Source organism: Anguilla rostrata, chromosome 2 (genome assembly GCF_018555375.3).
Source record: "Anguilla rostrata isolate EN2019 chromosome 2, ASM1855537v3, whole genome shotgun sequence".
Lineage (NCBI taxonomy): Eukaryota > Metazoa > Chordata > Actinopteri > Anguilliformes > Anguillidae > Anguilla > Anguilla rostrata.
In genome coordinates this window covers 20,427,525-20,442,896 of record NC_057934.1, presented here as the reverse complement: position 1 = coordinate 20,442,896, position 15,372 = coordinate 20,427,525, and the positions used below count along the sequence as shown (strand labels likewise).

The following is a 15,372-nucleotide window of genomic DNA, read 5'->3' as shown; positions in this document are numbered from 1 at the left end:
ACATACTTTTACTACACTTTTGTCTAGCGTCCGCTGAAAGTAGCTTTTCAGTTTGGCAGCTATTCATATTCTTCTGAATGGAAGCATGTCTAAATGGTGTAGCATTTTATTACAACAATGAAATGAATTATAACATTGATGGATGTGACTATCAGATAAAGTTTATTTTCTCTGAAAGTCCAAAATATGTATTGTATGAAATATTGAAATACTAACAAAACATTCTTAAAAGAGAAAATATTTACAATGGCATCGTGATGCAGTGGGTAGCACTGACATGCAGGTTAGGTTAATTAGAGAGTCTAAATTGCCCCTAGGTATGAGTGTGTGAATGAATGGTGTGTGCCCTATGATGGATTGGCGACTATTGGGTATGGTATATCCCTGCCTCTCAACGTGCGCATGCTGGGATAGGCTCCAGCTCCCCCCACAACCCTGGCCAGGAATGAGCAGGTTAGATAATGGATGGATGGATGGATATTTCAGCTCTCGTACTCCCCAAACTCTGAAAAGGCTGAATTTCCACCTGCTTGTGCACAAAACATTTGTATTTCCATGGTCCCTGCTCTAAATTCTTAGACCTGCCAAAAAGCTTTGGAAGTGCTTGTGATGTCATCAGTGAACAATGTGTGCGGAGGGGAGGTGTGGATACGGTGCTCGCTGCAGGCGGAGAGCAGGGGGGAGTTGTTAAATTGGGCCACAGTCACAGCTGTAGGCAACAAGATAATCACGTGTAACCTTTATCTGTTTGGCCTGCAGTGAAACCGGGACAAAGAAAGAGTGAGTCGTGCATACGGTTGTCCAGAGTGAGCTCACATCAGTGGCCCTGAACCTGAAATGTGTGTTCTGTTGCTGGGCAGACTGTGCTTACTATTTAAGCGATATCACAGGAGAGGGAGTGCTGTTATACTGTATATCAGCATGGCTGTTGCTTGGTCATAGGCACAAGGCCGCAGGCTGAGTGCTGAAGATAATCACTGCCATGCTGATATACAGTATGACAACACGACCTCGATTGTGATATTGCTTTTATACAACATTTCTATAAACACACCTATTTATTAAGTAATGGTAATTTCATACAATAATTTGAGACAATAGATTATGATTTTATCATTTAGGACGGGCATACATTGTACGAGTTGCAGGCCTTAATGTTGCAACTTGCATGGTATGAGATACCCTTCCAAACTCATCCGATTTGTTTACGGGATCCCAATTGTTTATTAACGTCAAAAAATGTGGGCACTGTCGGCTTGAAATCGTCAGGTATGAGAGATCATAGCGAGTGGATTCTGTGTTTAATTCCCATTCACTAATCAGAAAGTGGCTCTGTGTATAACGTTTTGCCTGCGGTGCTCTGCTGACTGTATCTGATCTGAACTGTACTAGTTTGTACTAGTGTGGCTTCAAAACATCTGTTGACAAGACAGAAAGAAGACAAAGTCGTTGAGTTGTGGCAAAGAATCAGAAATACAATTATTAGCTTGCTGGGTTTGACTGGCGGTGTGATAGACTTGCTACAGCTCGTTAGGATGTTGCTGTATCTCTTCCTAGACTCCAGTGATGGCTCAAGCATCGGGCTCAGGCAACAACAGCAGGATCAGTAAGATAATCACTGTCCAAATATTCTACTATTGTCTTTTTCCAATTCTGGTGACGTATAAATCTAACGTAAATAATGTGTATTTAGCTCGGCCAGTGATGAGGTCCAAGGAATCTTATACTGTATATCAGCACTCATGGAATAGGCTAATCACAATGCACGGTCGAAACTAGCTGTTGTGTATCTGTGAAAAATCTGCTAGTCCTGGAATGACTGCAGTGTCGGTTGTTCATCGTCTGCGCCAACAAGTTTGTTACAGTGTGGTTACAGGCTATTCTTAGGAGGTCTGTATCGTACTGTAGGTCTGGTGATGCAAGAGTTGGGAGATGTACAGTTTACACTCAAGAAATTGCTTTTGTGGTAGGTTTCCATCTAAAAACTTTCCTCTGTGTTCTGCAAAGAATTCTTGAATCCCACATGAACATAGTATGCCAGGCTAAACTACCATTCAGGCCTGAATTCAATCAACATGCATTCGCATGCAAATAAAATTAAAACTTTAAGTAATAGTGGTTAATAATAATAATAATAATAAGTCAATATCAAGTACAAACATTATTTGAATCCAGACCTCAGTCCTATTACTCTCTCTTAGCCTTTTTCCCCTCCCTTCCCCACCCCACAAAACAAAAAGAAATCCAAAACCAAAACCCCCAATAACTCTGCTTCTTTCATATGTTTCCTTAACCCCCCTCCTGCTCCCCCTAAAACTTGAAAACAGGTTGTGTATAAGAACAACGATGTGCGGCTGGAGCTGTCCCGGCTGGCTAAGCAGGGAGACGTGAAAATGAAGGTGCACGGGATGGTGGCCTTCAAGTGCGAGAATGTCGCAACCCTGGACCCCATCACCTTCGAGACGCCCGAGTCCTACATCACACTCAGCAAGTGGAACGCCAAGAAGACCGGCTCCATCTCTTTCGACTTCCGCACCACTGAACCCAACGGCTTGCTCCTCTTCAGCCACGGCAAACCCAAGCAACAGAAGGACTCCAAGGGCCCACAGATTCTCAAGGTGGACTTCTTTGCCATCGAGATGCTGGACGGGCACCTCTACCTCCTGCTGGACATGGGCTCCGGCACCACCAAGACCCGGGCCGTGAACCGGAAGGTCAATGATGGGGAGTGGTACCACGTGGACTTCCAGAGGGACGGGAGATCAGGTACAGTACCAGCCCCTTTACTTATCTTTAACAATTACGGACGCTTTTATATTGTTTACAGTTTTGTTTACTAGAAGGACAGCATGATGTGATGTGACTATAAATACCTAAATTGAAATGTAACAATTGAGACAGATATTTTCAGCCATCTTGTGGCTCCACTGACTGTCTGAACAAGCAAACATTAACATTAAAGTACAGTGAACTGCCAAAATAAACACGTGATTAGAAGAGGCATGCAAAGTTTATTGAAAGCAGGACCTTCCACACATGCGTTAATCACGTGATTAACATCCCACTATGCTCACAATTGTGTGTAAAAATGCTGGGAATGCTGGGAAAGTTGCACATTACTTTAACTACCAGGGCTGGAAGAGGAGATTTGAAAGAGGGGTTGTTGTTTTGGAATGTTTGGCAGGAGTGTCAGTGTCTCAGACTGCTGAACTTGCTGTCCTTAAATGATGAACAGCGGATATGTTCCTGCTGGCATTAATATCTACGACATAATCAGCTAGGAGGAATTGTGTATATTCCTCGACCATGATGTCCTTACATTTGTTTACAAAGATACAAGGCAAAACAGACAAGCAAATCTGAAAAATCAGGCTAAAGCATGAGAAAGCAGTTTTATTTTATGTGTGTTGATGCATGTGTGTGTCAGGTTATATCCTGAGTTTCTGATCTTAATCTCAAGACCAATATATTTATTCAATAAAAAATAAATACTCTTTTTGAAAATGTTTTCACTGTGACATGTTTTTGTCACCCAAGACACTTGTATTTTGAACAAACAAAAAACTTAATTTACTTCATTTCTGCTGGGTCTCAGGGGGTTGTGCCTGGAGAATTACCTGGTGGATTGACATACTGCATCCATAAAAATGCATCTGTCACATTTTCCATTGCACAATCTGAAGTCCTTTTACTCGTCTGGGCTCTTTAGAATGAGTTTCCTGCCGGGGTCTGACCCCACAACAATGCGGTTCCCCTGCCATGCTATGGCTGACTGCCTGGTACAGAGAGATAAAACCAATTGCAGCTGCTGTGAAAGAGTCTGATCCAGTCTCCCTCCTGGCATGTAATCCCCCAAACCTCCTCCAGCAACCCTTCCTGGTGGACTCAGGGGCTTTGTGATGTCATGGGGCCAAATAAGATATCTCACCCCTTGTCACATGTCTTAGACACTGACAATTACATTAACTGGTTTAAGGCAGAGACATAAAATGTTCAGTACCCAGTATTAGCACTGTTATTTAAAAAAAGGATAATAAAATAAATAAATCCATAAAATAATAACACACTGACACATTATATTCGCCATGAAGTGCTGTGAAATTTATAATGGCTGTGAAAGGGTCTCGTTTTATTGTAATTATGCCATGAAAATAACACTATACCTTTCATTCTCAACTCAAAGACCTTTAATATCTTCATGTGCCTTTGTCGCGCTCTTGCAAGATTTTCCATGGATGATGGTATGTTTAATGTTTGAATTCCCAGTGGCCATCTGTATCTGGCAGCAGGAGGGGATTTTAGAATTTTAAGATTAAAGTAACTGTAGTTCTGCGTCATAGGAGATTGAAGGCGATGTGCTTCTGGTTTGTTATTACCTGTTTCTTTAGTTTTTTTCTGCTATGTGATCGGGTTTCTGATGCATTGTCTTGATCAGTAAAGGTCCAGAGGATGTCTGCTTTATGGCGGGAGTTAATTGTGGGTTTGTGGTATGCTATTGGTTGTCCAGTGGTTTTAGTCTCTTATTAGAAGCTTATTGTGATCCTGGGGCTCATTTCACATAGTTTGTGACACCGAGCTGAGATCTGTGAGAAACAATAGACTTTTTCCTGCTCTTTTCGGAGTGTTTCACAAAGGAATCGCAATTGCAAGCCCGCAAAACGTGTTCATGTAGACAATCTATAAATTGGTAATCATTCTCATCTCATTCTCATTTTTATTTTTAATCAAACATTTTTATTGGTATGCAACATTGTGGTGTTCCTCTGCTCTGTGCTTGCGTTCATATTAAATTGGAATTACACATTGTAATATAAAAATGTCAATTGAGCTATTTATTTTATTTGAATTATTTGGTCTCTCCAGAAGGCCTGATATAGCCTATACTTTAGAGTGACTTTAGGCATTTTGCTATTTGTTACATTGAAATTAAACCTACCCACTGTCAAATAGACACCAACCACCAGTAATATCACCTGTGACGAAGCACTGACATGAACAGTTACTACAAAAATAGCTGTTGTGTATGCTCCCAGAGTATTTAACCACAGCATCTAATAAACAGAGTATTAGATCACGTGCAACTTGTTTATTTAGTGTTATCAAAGTGTGTTCATATTCAGTCTGTGATTTTACGGTTTTAAAATTCTTGACGTATACAATTGTAATAGTTCTTACTACTAGTAGTTCATACATGGTGTACATAAAGGATAGTTCCAGGAAATACTTTAAGCATACTTTGATTTGCGATTTGCAAACGATGCATTTTTGTCAAACTTTTTGACAAGAAATTGATCTGCAAATGAAAATTCTTACAAATTGCTTTCATGAAACAAGGCTCAGGTATGTAATTGCAGGTCCAATATAGTTGTGGTTCTGGTTTGTAATTGGTGGTTCATTGTAGTTGGTCTGTTATTGGTGGTTCATTTTTTCTGGTCATTAGTTGGTGGTCTAGTGTGATGGTGGGTTGTGATTGATCATAACATTTGGTACTGAACAATGGTTGGCTCCTGATCATGGATCACTCACATTTCAGTTTGCCATCCCCATTGCTTTCTTTCCCTCTCACGTCTGCCTCTCTTCTTTGTCTGAACATTCCTGTTTTTCTCCCTCGCCTCTTGCCTTTCCTGTCTCGATTCTCACACTCCCACTCTCGCTACCTCCTATCTTCTTTGGACAAAATATTTGAATATATTTGTCGTTTCTCATCTCCCACTCTCTTTTTCTCACTCTCTCTCACTCCTTCTTTTCCCCTGTCTCTTTCTTCTGTATGTTCTTCCTGGGTTGCCAAGGAAACTGGAGTCTGTGTCCCTCAGGACCGGAGTATTTATTACAAAAAGCTCTGCAGTTCTGTGGCTTAATGACATTTCAGCCCCCCATTCAAGCCACCCTACTTCCTCCTAGAAATGAACATGGGCACCTTGGACATCGTGTCCAGTCTATCCAAAACCAGAGGTGAAAAGGTTCTCTCTCTCTCACTCTCTCTCTCCCTCCCTCCCTCTCTCTCTCTTTCAATTTCTCTTCCACCGAGACAGAAGCACACAAGTTACGCAGTCATACCCACACACTGCAAGGAGATATTAACTGTCTCACCAACCAATTAATTACACCAGGTTTGAAAGAAAAATGAAGTATTTGAATAATGTGGTATGCATCCAGGCCTTAACATGTGCCTGTTCAGCTATGAAATGGCTGGACTAATGATGTTTTTTTTTAAAGATTTTACCTCATTGGATTCTCAAGCCTTCGTCCCTGCAGCCTTCACTGTTTATTGCAGGGCGCACATTGTAGGGAGCGCAGACATGCATATGCTGTTTTTCGAAACATGTTGTTAGCCGCCGCTCGTTTTCGCAGTCCACAGATATGAGTAGGAGGAAGACACTTTGGGTCAGATCTATGTATGTAAAACTCACAGTGCAAATTGCGGGCAGATGAGGGTATGTTGGTGCATTGGCAGTATGTATGAAATGAAAATAACCTGAAATGAACAACTTATTTACTAAGGCTACAGCTAATTATGCAATCAGCACTGGACATCCTAATAAGCGGACGGCATTGGACTGCCTAAAATGTGGACTGTCATATTCTAGCTGTGGCAGCAATTGTCGATTGAATGAATCCAGATGTGAGAAAGTGGAACTTTGCAAGGGATGTGCCTATTGCCGGGATGGAATTGGAAGATTGTGTGGGAGGTTCTAGGCCATTCTTTATTTCTTCCAAAAGTGTAATTATTTCTATGGCTGGGTGTTTGTCACAGAAGTCACAGGTATTATTGATTTCCATGATTTTTGTCTTTTTTTGGAAATTCCACATTTTTAGTACATTCCATGATTTTTCTGAAGTTTTGTATGATAACTACAATGCAGCCTGAAGTCAGTTATTGTAACCAAATGCTTGATCCCCTGTCACCTGTCAACAGTTTTGATGATGCTCAGTCCTTCTCCTGTAGCTATGGTAACGTTTAAATTGCAGACCTTGCAATGTAGGCTTCATGTACCAAATCTAAAAGTTTAGAAGTAAACACACAGTGGCACTGTTTATTATTTTATTATCAATGCAATTTGAGCATGCTTCAGGCTGCCTTTTGACTAGTTTCAAAAGGCTTAGTACTTCTGACCCAATGTGTGCAGCTTGAGCAAGCAGACTGCAGGTGACTAACTGCCCTACAAGGGTCACTAGTGAGAAAAGAGAAATGCTCATCCATACTGTGGGAATTATGTATTTCCCCAGCGAAGCTGTCGAACACGGAGACCTACCACAAAAGCACTTCAATATTCAACTCAATATTTAATGATAGATTGTTAGGGCCTATATATACGCATAACAGTGACTTATGATGATGAGATACTTGGCAGCCCTGTACAGAATTGTGTAGCTTAGTGAAAGAAACCTTTGGTCCTCCACAATGCCTGTTTCACAGAGAAAATAAATTCTGTAATTTCAATATATAATATGTAGGTGAAAATTAAGCTATTACAAATGGATGTGACAAAGCTGACCACTACTTTTCCATACGGAATAATTTAAAACCATCTGAGATTTACAAAAAGGCATATATTTTTTTAAAAATTAAAAAATACAACAGAGACCTTGCATGTTTTTTCACAGAACATGCTTCAGCCTTACTTACAAAATGTCCTGCCTTCTGCTCCTCTAGACAAGTTAATTCAATCACCAGCAGGTGTGCTACTAGCCTCAGTCACAGGTTTAGACCATCAGAAGTTTCAGGTACACTGAAATAAGGTGTTAAACAATTTATCTTCCCATATCACATGAAAACATTCCAAACAAATTTATTGTGAAGAGGCCTCGCAGTGGAAAAGTCTATTTCGCAGGGCATTAAGAAACTTTGGACATTTTAAAGCTTTCAAGATTTCCTGGGAGAAAAAGACCTTAGGCATGTGCTTCCGTTGAGCATGGCTTGGATTGCTGAGCTTACGCACAGATGCATTATGGGAATTAGCAGTAGGAAGTGTGCTTTTCAAATGCGGCATGCGATAATGTATTTTTTATGCATCACATAGATTTAAATGCACAGATTTAAAATGCATGAAACATGTGTCCTTACATCCAGCACATAAATTAAAAATGTACAAAATCCATATGTTCCCGAAAAAGGGCTTGAATAGATGGATAATCCAGGGATTTAGGACAGGAACAGCTATATTGGCAAGTCTTGTCACATAGTTTTACCTTTTGACCTCCTGCTGAGGAGCCAGTTAACTGTAATAGGATGTACAGTATGATATCAGAGTGCCAACCTATTAATCCCATAGGTTGATTCTTAAATTCTATTAACTGCAGCTCCGTTTCAATAATTAATTGCATGCTGATAATTACACAAATGCTACATTAGCTTTAAAATGCCTGTACAATAATTATAATACCATTAGCATATATTAATATAGTGTTAACTGCAATCATGCTGTAAATTCTCTTTTATGAGACAGAGGGGGTCTTGTTTCTAGGGGCTGAATTAAAGACTGTGAATCTTCTCTTAAGGCTAAATTTGAATACTTGAATATTTGAATAAATGCATTCTCTTCCTTCCTTTTGACTCAAAAGGGGCTAACTGGCTGCCATGGCAATGAACATTCAAATTGATTAATAGACAAAAACAGGAAACATTCACTCCTTTAGGGATGGATACAATGATGTATCCTTTGCAGAAGTGATTCAGCCTATACATGCAAGACCCACAATGCTTTTCTTCAGATAAGTAATTGCAAGTGTAACAGAATGGTTTTTGCATAAGTATAACTAAGGAGGCAAATAATACAGGAAAAATACATTTTGTAATGTAAATTGCAATAACACAAAAATAAATGTGAGGACAGGAAGACAATATCAAGTAAGTAAGTTAAAGCCAAACAATGCTAATTAAATGAAGCTTTGAAAAAGATCTAATTTGATACACCACATTTAAAATAATATACAATAATTTATATAATGGATTTGTTACAAAGTGATATTTATAACTGAAATCAGGTGCATATGTGCTGGGTTTCACTCGAGGGATGTGAAACCACAAAATGATACTGGAGTGAATGAGGATGTCCATATTCTTAAGAACACTTTTTCTGTTCTCATTTCCTTGTCTCTTCTCCTCACTTTTTTTCCTTTGGAGTGTTCAGAGGGAATCAAATAAAGGTGGCAAGAAGAAACGAGGAACACATTCAGAGAATCAGAAAGCAGCCTAAGGGCCTGATTTACTAAAACCTGCATTGTGTACAAAACATTTTTGCACACAAATCTAATAACACAACCAATGATTGGTGCAAAATAAATACCATGGCTGTCATATTATTGGTTTTGCACATGCTAAAGGTCTTTTTAAATCAAGCCCTAAGTGTATTTTACCACCACAGATTGTATAAACTACCCAGATGGTCAGCTCCTGGATTCCTTCTGTCTTCCCTTTGTCTTAACTGTGGGAGGTTTTGGTCGGTAACAAGAGTTTGCCGTACTTCCGAACATCCATTGTTTTGCACTTAGTCCCACCCTTTAATTACATTTCAAAAGACGGTTCACATTGGAATGCTTTGGCATCAGCGGGAGGGGAGGCAAAATTTTAACGTTAAGCACAGAGAGCTGAGCATCTGGTGAATGTATATCTACAGTATATTACATAGCGGAACCCAAAAGCATTTCATTGACATGATGATAGCGCCTGGTGATGACCTGCTCCTTTGTTCCCCCCAAATTGCCGCAGATTTCTGCTCGCGCTCTGTTCAGCACATTCCTTTGTTTCTGTCCTTGAGCATGGACACGACTCAGCCACTGCTGTCAGCACCCTTAAGACAAAGCCCCCTCTTCTCTTTTTTTAACCGGTGCACGGGTACGACGCACGAAGAAAGGGATCTGGGGATATAATTTTACTCTTGAGTCTGCAAAATTGTGAGCTCAGTCTATGAGCATATCCAAGAACAGAACTAGCCGCTAAGCTAATATTTGAGCATTTAGAGTTGGGACATCTTTGATTCGTGCAGTGCGTCGTGTGCACATGCACATCCAAACAGTAAGGTCAAGGAAGTGGCCTTCGGGAAGCTCAGGATATGTGTCTTGCAGTAAGCAATGCGCTGCTGTAATGTAAGGGCAAATGTGACTGTTATTTGTGCTCACAAATCTACATAGGGATTCTGGGTCAGTCCCTGAGCTAGTTTGTGCAGAACCGTAATAACCCCCCTAGTGCCTCTGGGGCCACAGGTCTTACAGCTAAAAGGGCAAAGGGGGCTTAAAACTTTGCCACTTTCATCCGTCCAACTCATGATGGACTTGAACTTTGGTCCTTCAATCTCCTACCTTCTTTCCTTGAATACTGGATTGAGAGTACAATAATGACCAATATTCTAATACTAAATAAAGATTAAAAAATAATGCATTGTGGAATCTGGTGTGTGGCTTCCAGTAGCACATGCATCTGTTTTTCCCAATATTCTGTTTACAATATTCTGCACACCATTTACATTTAAGCAACTTAACCTGAGCAACTTGCCAATAAGCATAAGTGTGAACTTATGGATCTACCTTGAACATAGTATTTCTTTGAAACAGGATTCATTGAAAGAAGAGGTTTTGATTTTTTTCCAGAAGTTGCCAGGTAACAGCATTGCTGCTATCTACTGGTAGCCTGTGACACAGATGCTTTTTTAAACCAGAAGCTTGCAAGTTCAAGTCCAAATTGCAGCTGTCATTAATTCTGTGTACAGTGGAATTGTCCAGCTGTATTAGTTGGCTTTTGTGGTTTGCCCTGTACAATGGTACCTTCCAAGCCAAGAAGCAATAATATAATATCCCCTCAGTAAGCACTGGCTGCATGTTGGCAATTTGGTGGCGCAGTATGTGACAGAGCTCAATGTTTCCTCTCCAGATGGGAACATCTTCGGCCCCCAGCAGCTTGACTTTGGGATGGTCTGGCGGGTTGAATAATTTATCAGGCTCACGTTATTGGAAAGTGATTGCTACATCAAAAGAGAGAGCGAGTCATGCAGAATGCGGTGTTCTGGAATTTTTTATCCGCAGGCATGTGTACGTGTGTGCACATGCTTTGGCGTTTGTGTAACACTCAGCAAATGCACATGTGTGTCTAGGGTGTGTGCGTATGTGTGTGTGCATGCGTGTGTGTGTGTGCGTGTGTGTGTGTGAGAGAGTGTATGTGTGTGCTTATGTGTGTGAAAACTAGCTCCACTATCCCTGTGAGTGAAGAGAATGGGGATATTGGAGCTAGTTTTCTGGGGTCACCGTATTCAGCAATTTAACACAATGTGAGGCGTGAAGCTTTGAAGGAGCCCCATCACTAAATCCAGCTTTGACTTATGCTCCATTTTATCTCCATCACAGAAAGAACATGGCGCAGATGTCTGCGTGTGCGTGCCTGCATGTGTGTGCGTGTATGTGTGCAGGTACTGTAAACCCGCTCCTGATTGCCCTGAATGCTGTTGATGAAGTGATGCCCCAGTAGGCTGTGGCTTGGCAGCCAGTGACGCGGGAGAGGCTGGCTCGCATCAGTGGAGCGGGCATAAGAGACGCGGCGCGCGCGCGTTACGAGGCAAAGCTGCTCGTAATCACTCAGCAGGGAAACTGCCCGGTGTGATGCCAGACCACCCCCCGTCCCCGCTTCATCCCCACCGCCGCCCGCCACCGCCAATCTCCCCCGCGCGGGCGGGGAGCGTCCAGTCACGGCCCATTAAGAGCTCAGAGATTCGGCGGTACGCTTTGACTCGATTCTCCCTCTGTGTCCTTTCGAATCGGGGGGTGGGCCGGGACTCGCAGATGGGAAAAGATAAATTAATTTGAAAAACAGAGAGGCTCGCCGCTCATTGGCGGCGCGTGGGATCCCGACCGTCTCGGCTTCGCCGCGACAGATGGGGCCCTCGCCGTCCGCTGAGCGACGGACAGGGGAACGGTGCGTCATTCTCCGAGCCTTTTCTGCTCGCCGCCCACGCCTTCTAACGCCAATGCTTCGGCCGACAAGAGCCGCGTAAAAACGTGCTCATTTGTGTCTACCTCATTTGGTGATTCATACTCATCCTACTTCTACTTTTTCTTCTTCTTCAACTTCCTCTGTTTCTTCTTCTTCTTCTTCTTCATTTTCATCTACTTCTTCTTTGTTTTAAAACAAACAGCCTCTTTCCCACAGCCTGTCGGTATGACAGAAGCGGGCCACCCTTGTTTCGTGCTCGTGTGTGCGCTTCGACTGCGGCGCGTGGTCGCAGTGGAGATCCAGTCCCTTGGGGAACGCATTTTTGGTCTCTCTATGTTTATCAGAAGTGGGTCAAGTGCTTTACTTCAAATACTAATTTTTTTTGCAAATGGCTGACAATTTTCAAAGACACACCTATTTTCAGCAATTTTCCAAATGAAGAAAACTTTCATGCTATTGGACATTTTGGTTAGTGGCTTGTTTCCTTGGTAGTTATTCAGGAGTGGTATCTAAAGAGCTAAAGAATTTCAATTGCATTATTTACCCAGGTATGTTTGCTGTGTGTGTGTGTGTGTGTGTGTGTGCGTGTTCCCACACGTACCTCAGTGGAGCCAGCCACACTTACTGTAAAGTGCACTGTGGGCATACTCATAGAGACCATACACAACTGCCGCATAAATGTGTGCGCAAAAAATGAATTGCTCTCATTCTGTCGTTTTGAGTGTACATAGAGGGAAAGAATCTGCTCAGAACATATACCCCATAACCCTGTTCTGGGTCCCAGGAAAGGCACGGTTCCATGCTCCAATCATGTGATCTGCCTCACATGAGATCCTGGGACCCCACCTAAATGTCCTTGTCTGGATCCACAGTAATCCCTGTTGAAGTGGTCGATTATATTGAGGAAAGATTTTAAAGGCGCCTGACTAGTTTCACTCACTGTGTCCCTCAGGTACCATCTCCATCAACACAGTCCGAACCGCGTACACGGCACCGGGCGACAGCGAGATCCTGGACCTGGACGACAACCTGTACCTGGGGGGTCTGCCAGAGGACAAGGCGGGGCTGGTGTTCCCCACGGAGGTGTGGACGGCGCTGCTCAACTACGGCTACGTGGGCTGCGTGCGCGACCTGTTCGTCGATGGCCAGAGCAAGGACGTGCGCCGCCTGGCCGAGGCCCAGAAGGCCACGGGGGTCAAGCCGTCCTGCTCCAAGGAGCCGCCCAAACAGTGCCTCAGCAACCCCTGCCAGAACACCGGCGTGTGCCGGGAGGGCTGGAACCGCTACGTCTGCGACTGCTCCGGCACCGGGTACCTGGGACGCTCCTGTGAGAGAGGTGGGTCACGCGGCGATCCCGATTTGTGGCCCAGCGTGGTTCTGGGCCACGATCGGTGATTTGGTGTGGTTCTGGGCTTCGATTGGAGGTCCAGTGCGGTGCCAGGCTGTGCTTGGTAGCTGAATGATATTAATTTATTTCAATATGACTAAGTACATTGCTTCAGGGAAATATCACGTCACCATTTTTGGCTGGACCGCAACTGCGGGGCCAGCCCTACAAACGCGAATGTCTGTGAGTGACTGGCTGAGTGAGTGATGAAGTTACCCCATTGGTCGGCTGAGTTATGAAGTTACACCATTGGTCGCCCGGATCACGTGTGTTATGTCCAGCCATATACTAGGTTTTAACCTGGTCTTGTTATTTATATGTAACAGTAGAGTATTAAAACAGATTAGGCTCACTGCAAGGCAGTTTCACACTTACGAAAAAAGTAGGAGGTTCCAAACTAAACAAATTTACACTACAGAGAAGGTCTATCAGTCAGTCCAGTGTAAATTAATTTCCCTTTGGGAGTCATCCCCAGACAGGATCTACCACATGAAGGTGGGATCACAGCATCCAGAAAAAACTTCCACAACAAATGTCTGAAATAAACTTCCACAACTAGCTTCCACCACAAACTTCCAAAACAAGCTTCAACAGCAAGTTTTCAGAACAGCTTTTGGGTTTGTCAAAAACCAAAAGAGATCAAATCAAACAAAAAACAAACCTTTATGAATGAATCATCCTGGAATTCATATCACAAAAAGTAGAGCAAAACAAACATAAAGTTTGCTTTTCTCATCCTTAGTGCTGAGGATATCAGAGGTTCTAGCCAATGAAAATGATACAATTAGAGTGATGGACCCATGAGTTGTATTTGGTCAGACAGTTGTAAACATAGGCCTACCTACGTTTTTGTGCTAATAGTTCCTATCTTGCTGAATCCAGCTCAATGCTTATATCTCCACAGCACAGCATTAGTATGATACCACAGTTTGATATGAATGAACGTATATGTGAATGACTGAATGAATGAACAAATGAAAATAAGCATTTTAAAAAAAATTACATCTTTGAAATATTAAAACACAGTCCTGAATCTTTTTTCAAGTTGGAAATTATATGAAATATTTGTTGATTATTTTTTGGAAGAATCATACATGTACTGCTGGTAAGTCACACGCTTGCCTGCAAATTGATAGCGCCAGATATTGTAATGACCATGTTTTGATTGTGTCTGAGTAATGTTTGGTTGAATTGGATTTGCCCTTAAATAAACTTAAAGTTCATTTGACACAAAGACGAGTGTGTCAGAGAAAGAGAGAGAGAAAGGTAGATTGAAGAGGGGGAGACTGGGAATTGGGAGACTGAGAAAAACTAACAAAAGAACCTGAAAGAATGTTTAAGAGAGGGTATTTGACTTTCAGTGTAACATTGGCTTCACTGATCATAAAAATTAATGACAAAGAAAATTGTGTTTGCACTGAAAAAAGTAACATTTTAATTTATTAACAAGTCAAAATGAAGGACAAACATTCATTGAATCCAGAGTACAGTGAGGGTATGTAACAGAATAAGGGAGAGAGGGTGTTTAAGTGAGCTTATACAGTATGTGTGCTTGTGTATGTGTGTGTGTGCATGTGTGAGAGAAAGAGAGAGAGAGAGAGAGAGAGAGAGAGAGAGATGTGAGAGAAGGAGGCAGAGAGGGAGATAGATGACTTGGTAGCATTTTAAAAAATCACTGAAGATGTAGCCCTATGTCCACACGCAACAAAAAAACAAAAAAAAAAGGAGGATTCAGAAACATTCACCCTAAAGGCTTTTCACCGCTGTTGGCTGAGAAAACCGCAGAGGTGCTGGTCCCACATCCAACCATGCTGCCAACTGCCGTTTCACAACAGGCTCTACCGGTCGCAGATAAAAATGCAGGCAGATAATGAGGAAGGCGTGCAGGATTATTCGCTCCATTCTCACCATGTGGAGCTGGAGGGACTGGAGCGTGCTCACATGCGCCCAGGCATTAGGATGGACAGAGAGAGAACGCAAGCCATTTTCTACTGCTCAGGCCAGGATTAGCCTCCGTGACCTCCCCGGTGGAAATTTGGCTGGAGCTGACAGAAGCGGAGACGCA

The 15,372-nt window shown here is 42.4% G+C and overlaps 1 protein-coding gene across 16 annotated transcripts in view; it reads left to right on the top strand.

The window, feature by feature from the left end:
- Positions 1-15,372, top strand: part of nrxn1a (neurexin 1a) — a 252,478-nt gene that overhangs the window by 104,690 nt on the left and 132,416 nt on the right. For all 16 annotated transcript variants that reach the window (XM_064321125.1, XM_064321124.1, XM_064321134.1 and 13 more), the window contains 2 exons: positions 2,328-2,766; positions 12,873-13,256. In XM_064321125.1, the coding sequence (XP_064177195.1) occupies positions 2,328-2,766; positions 12,873-13,256 (823 nt within the window). The remainder of the gene's footprint in view (positions 1-2,327; positions 2,767-12,872; positions 13,257-15,372) is intronic.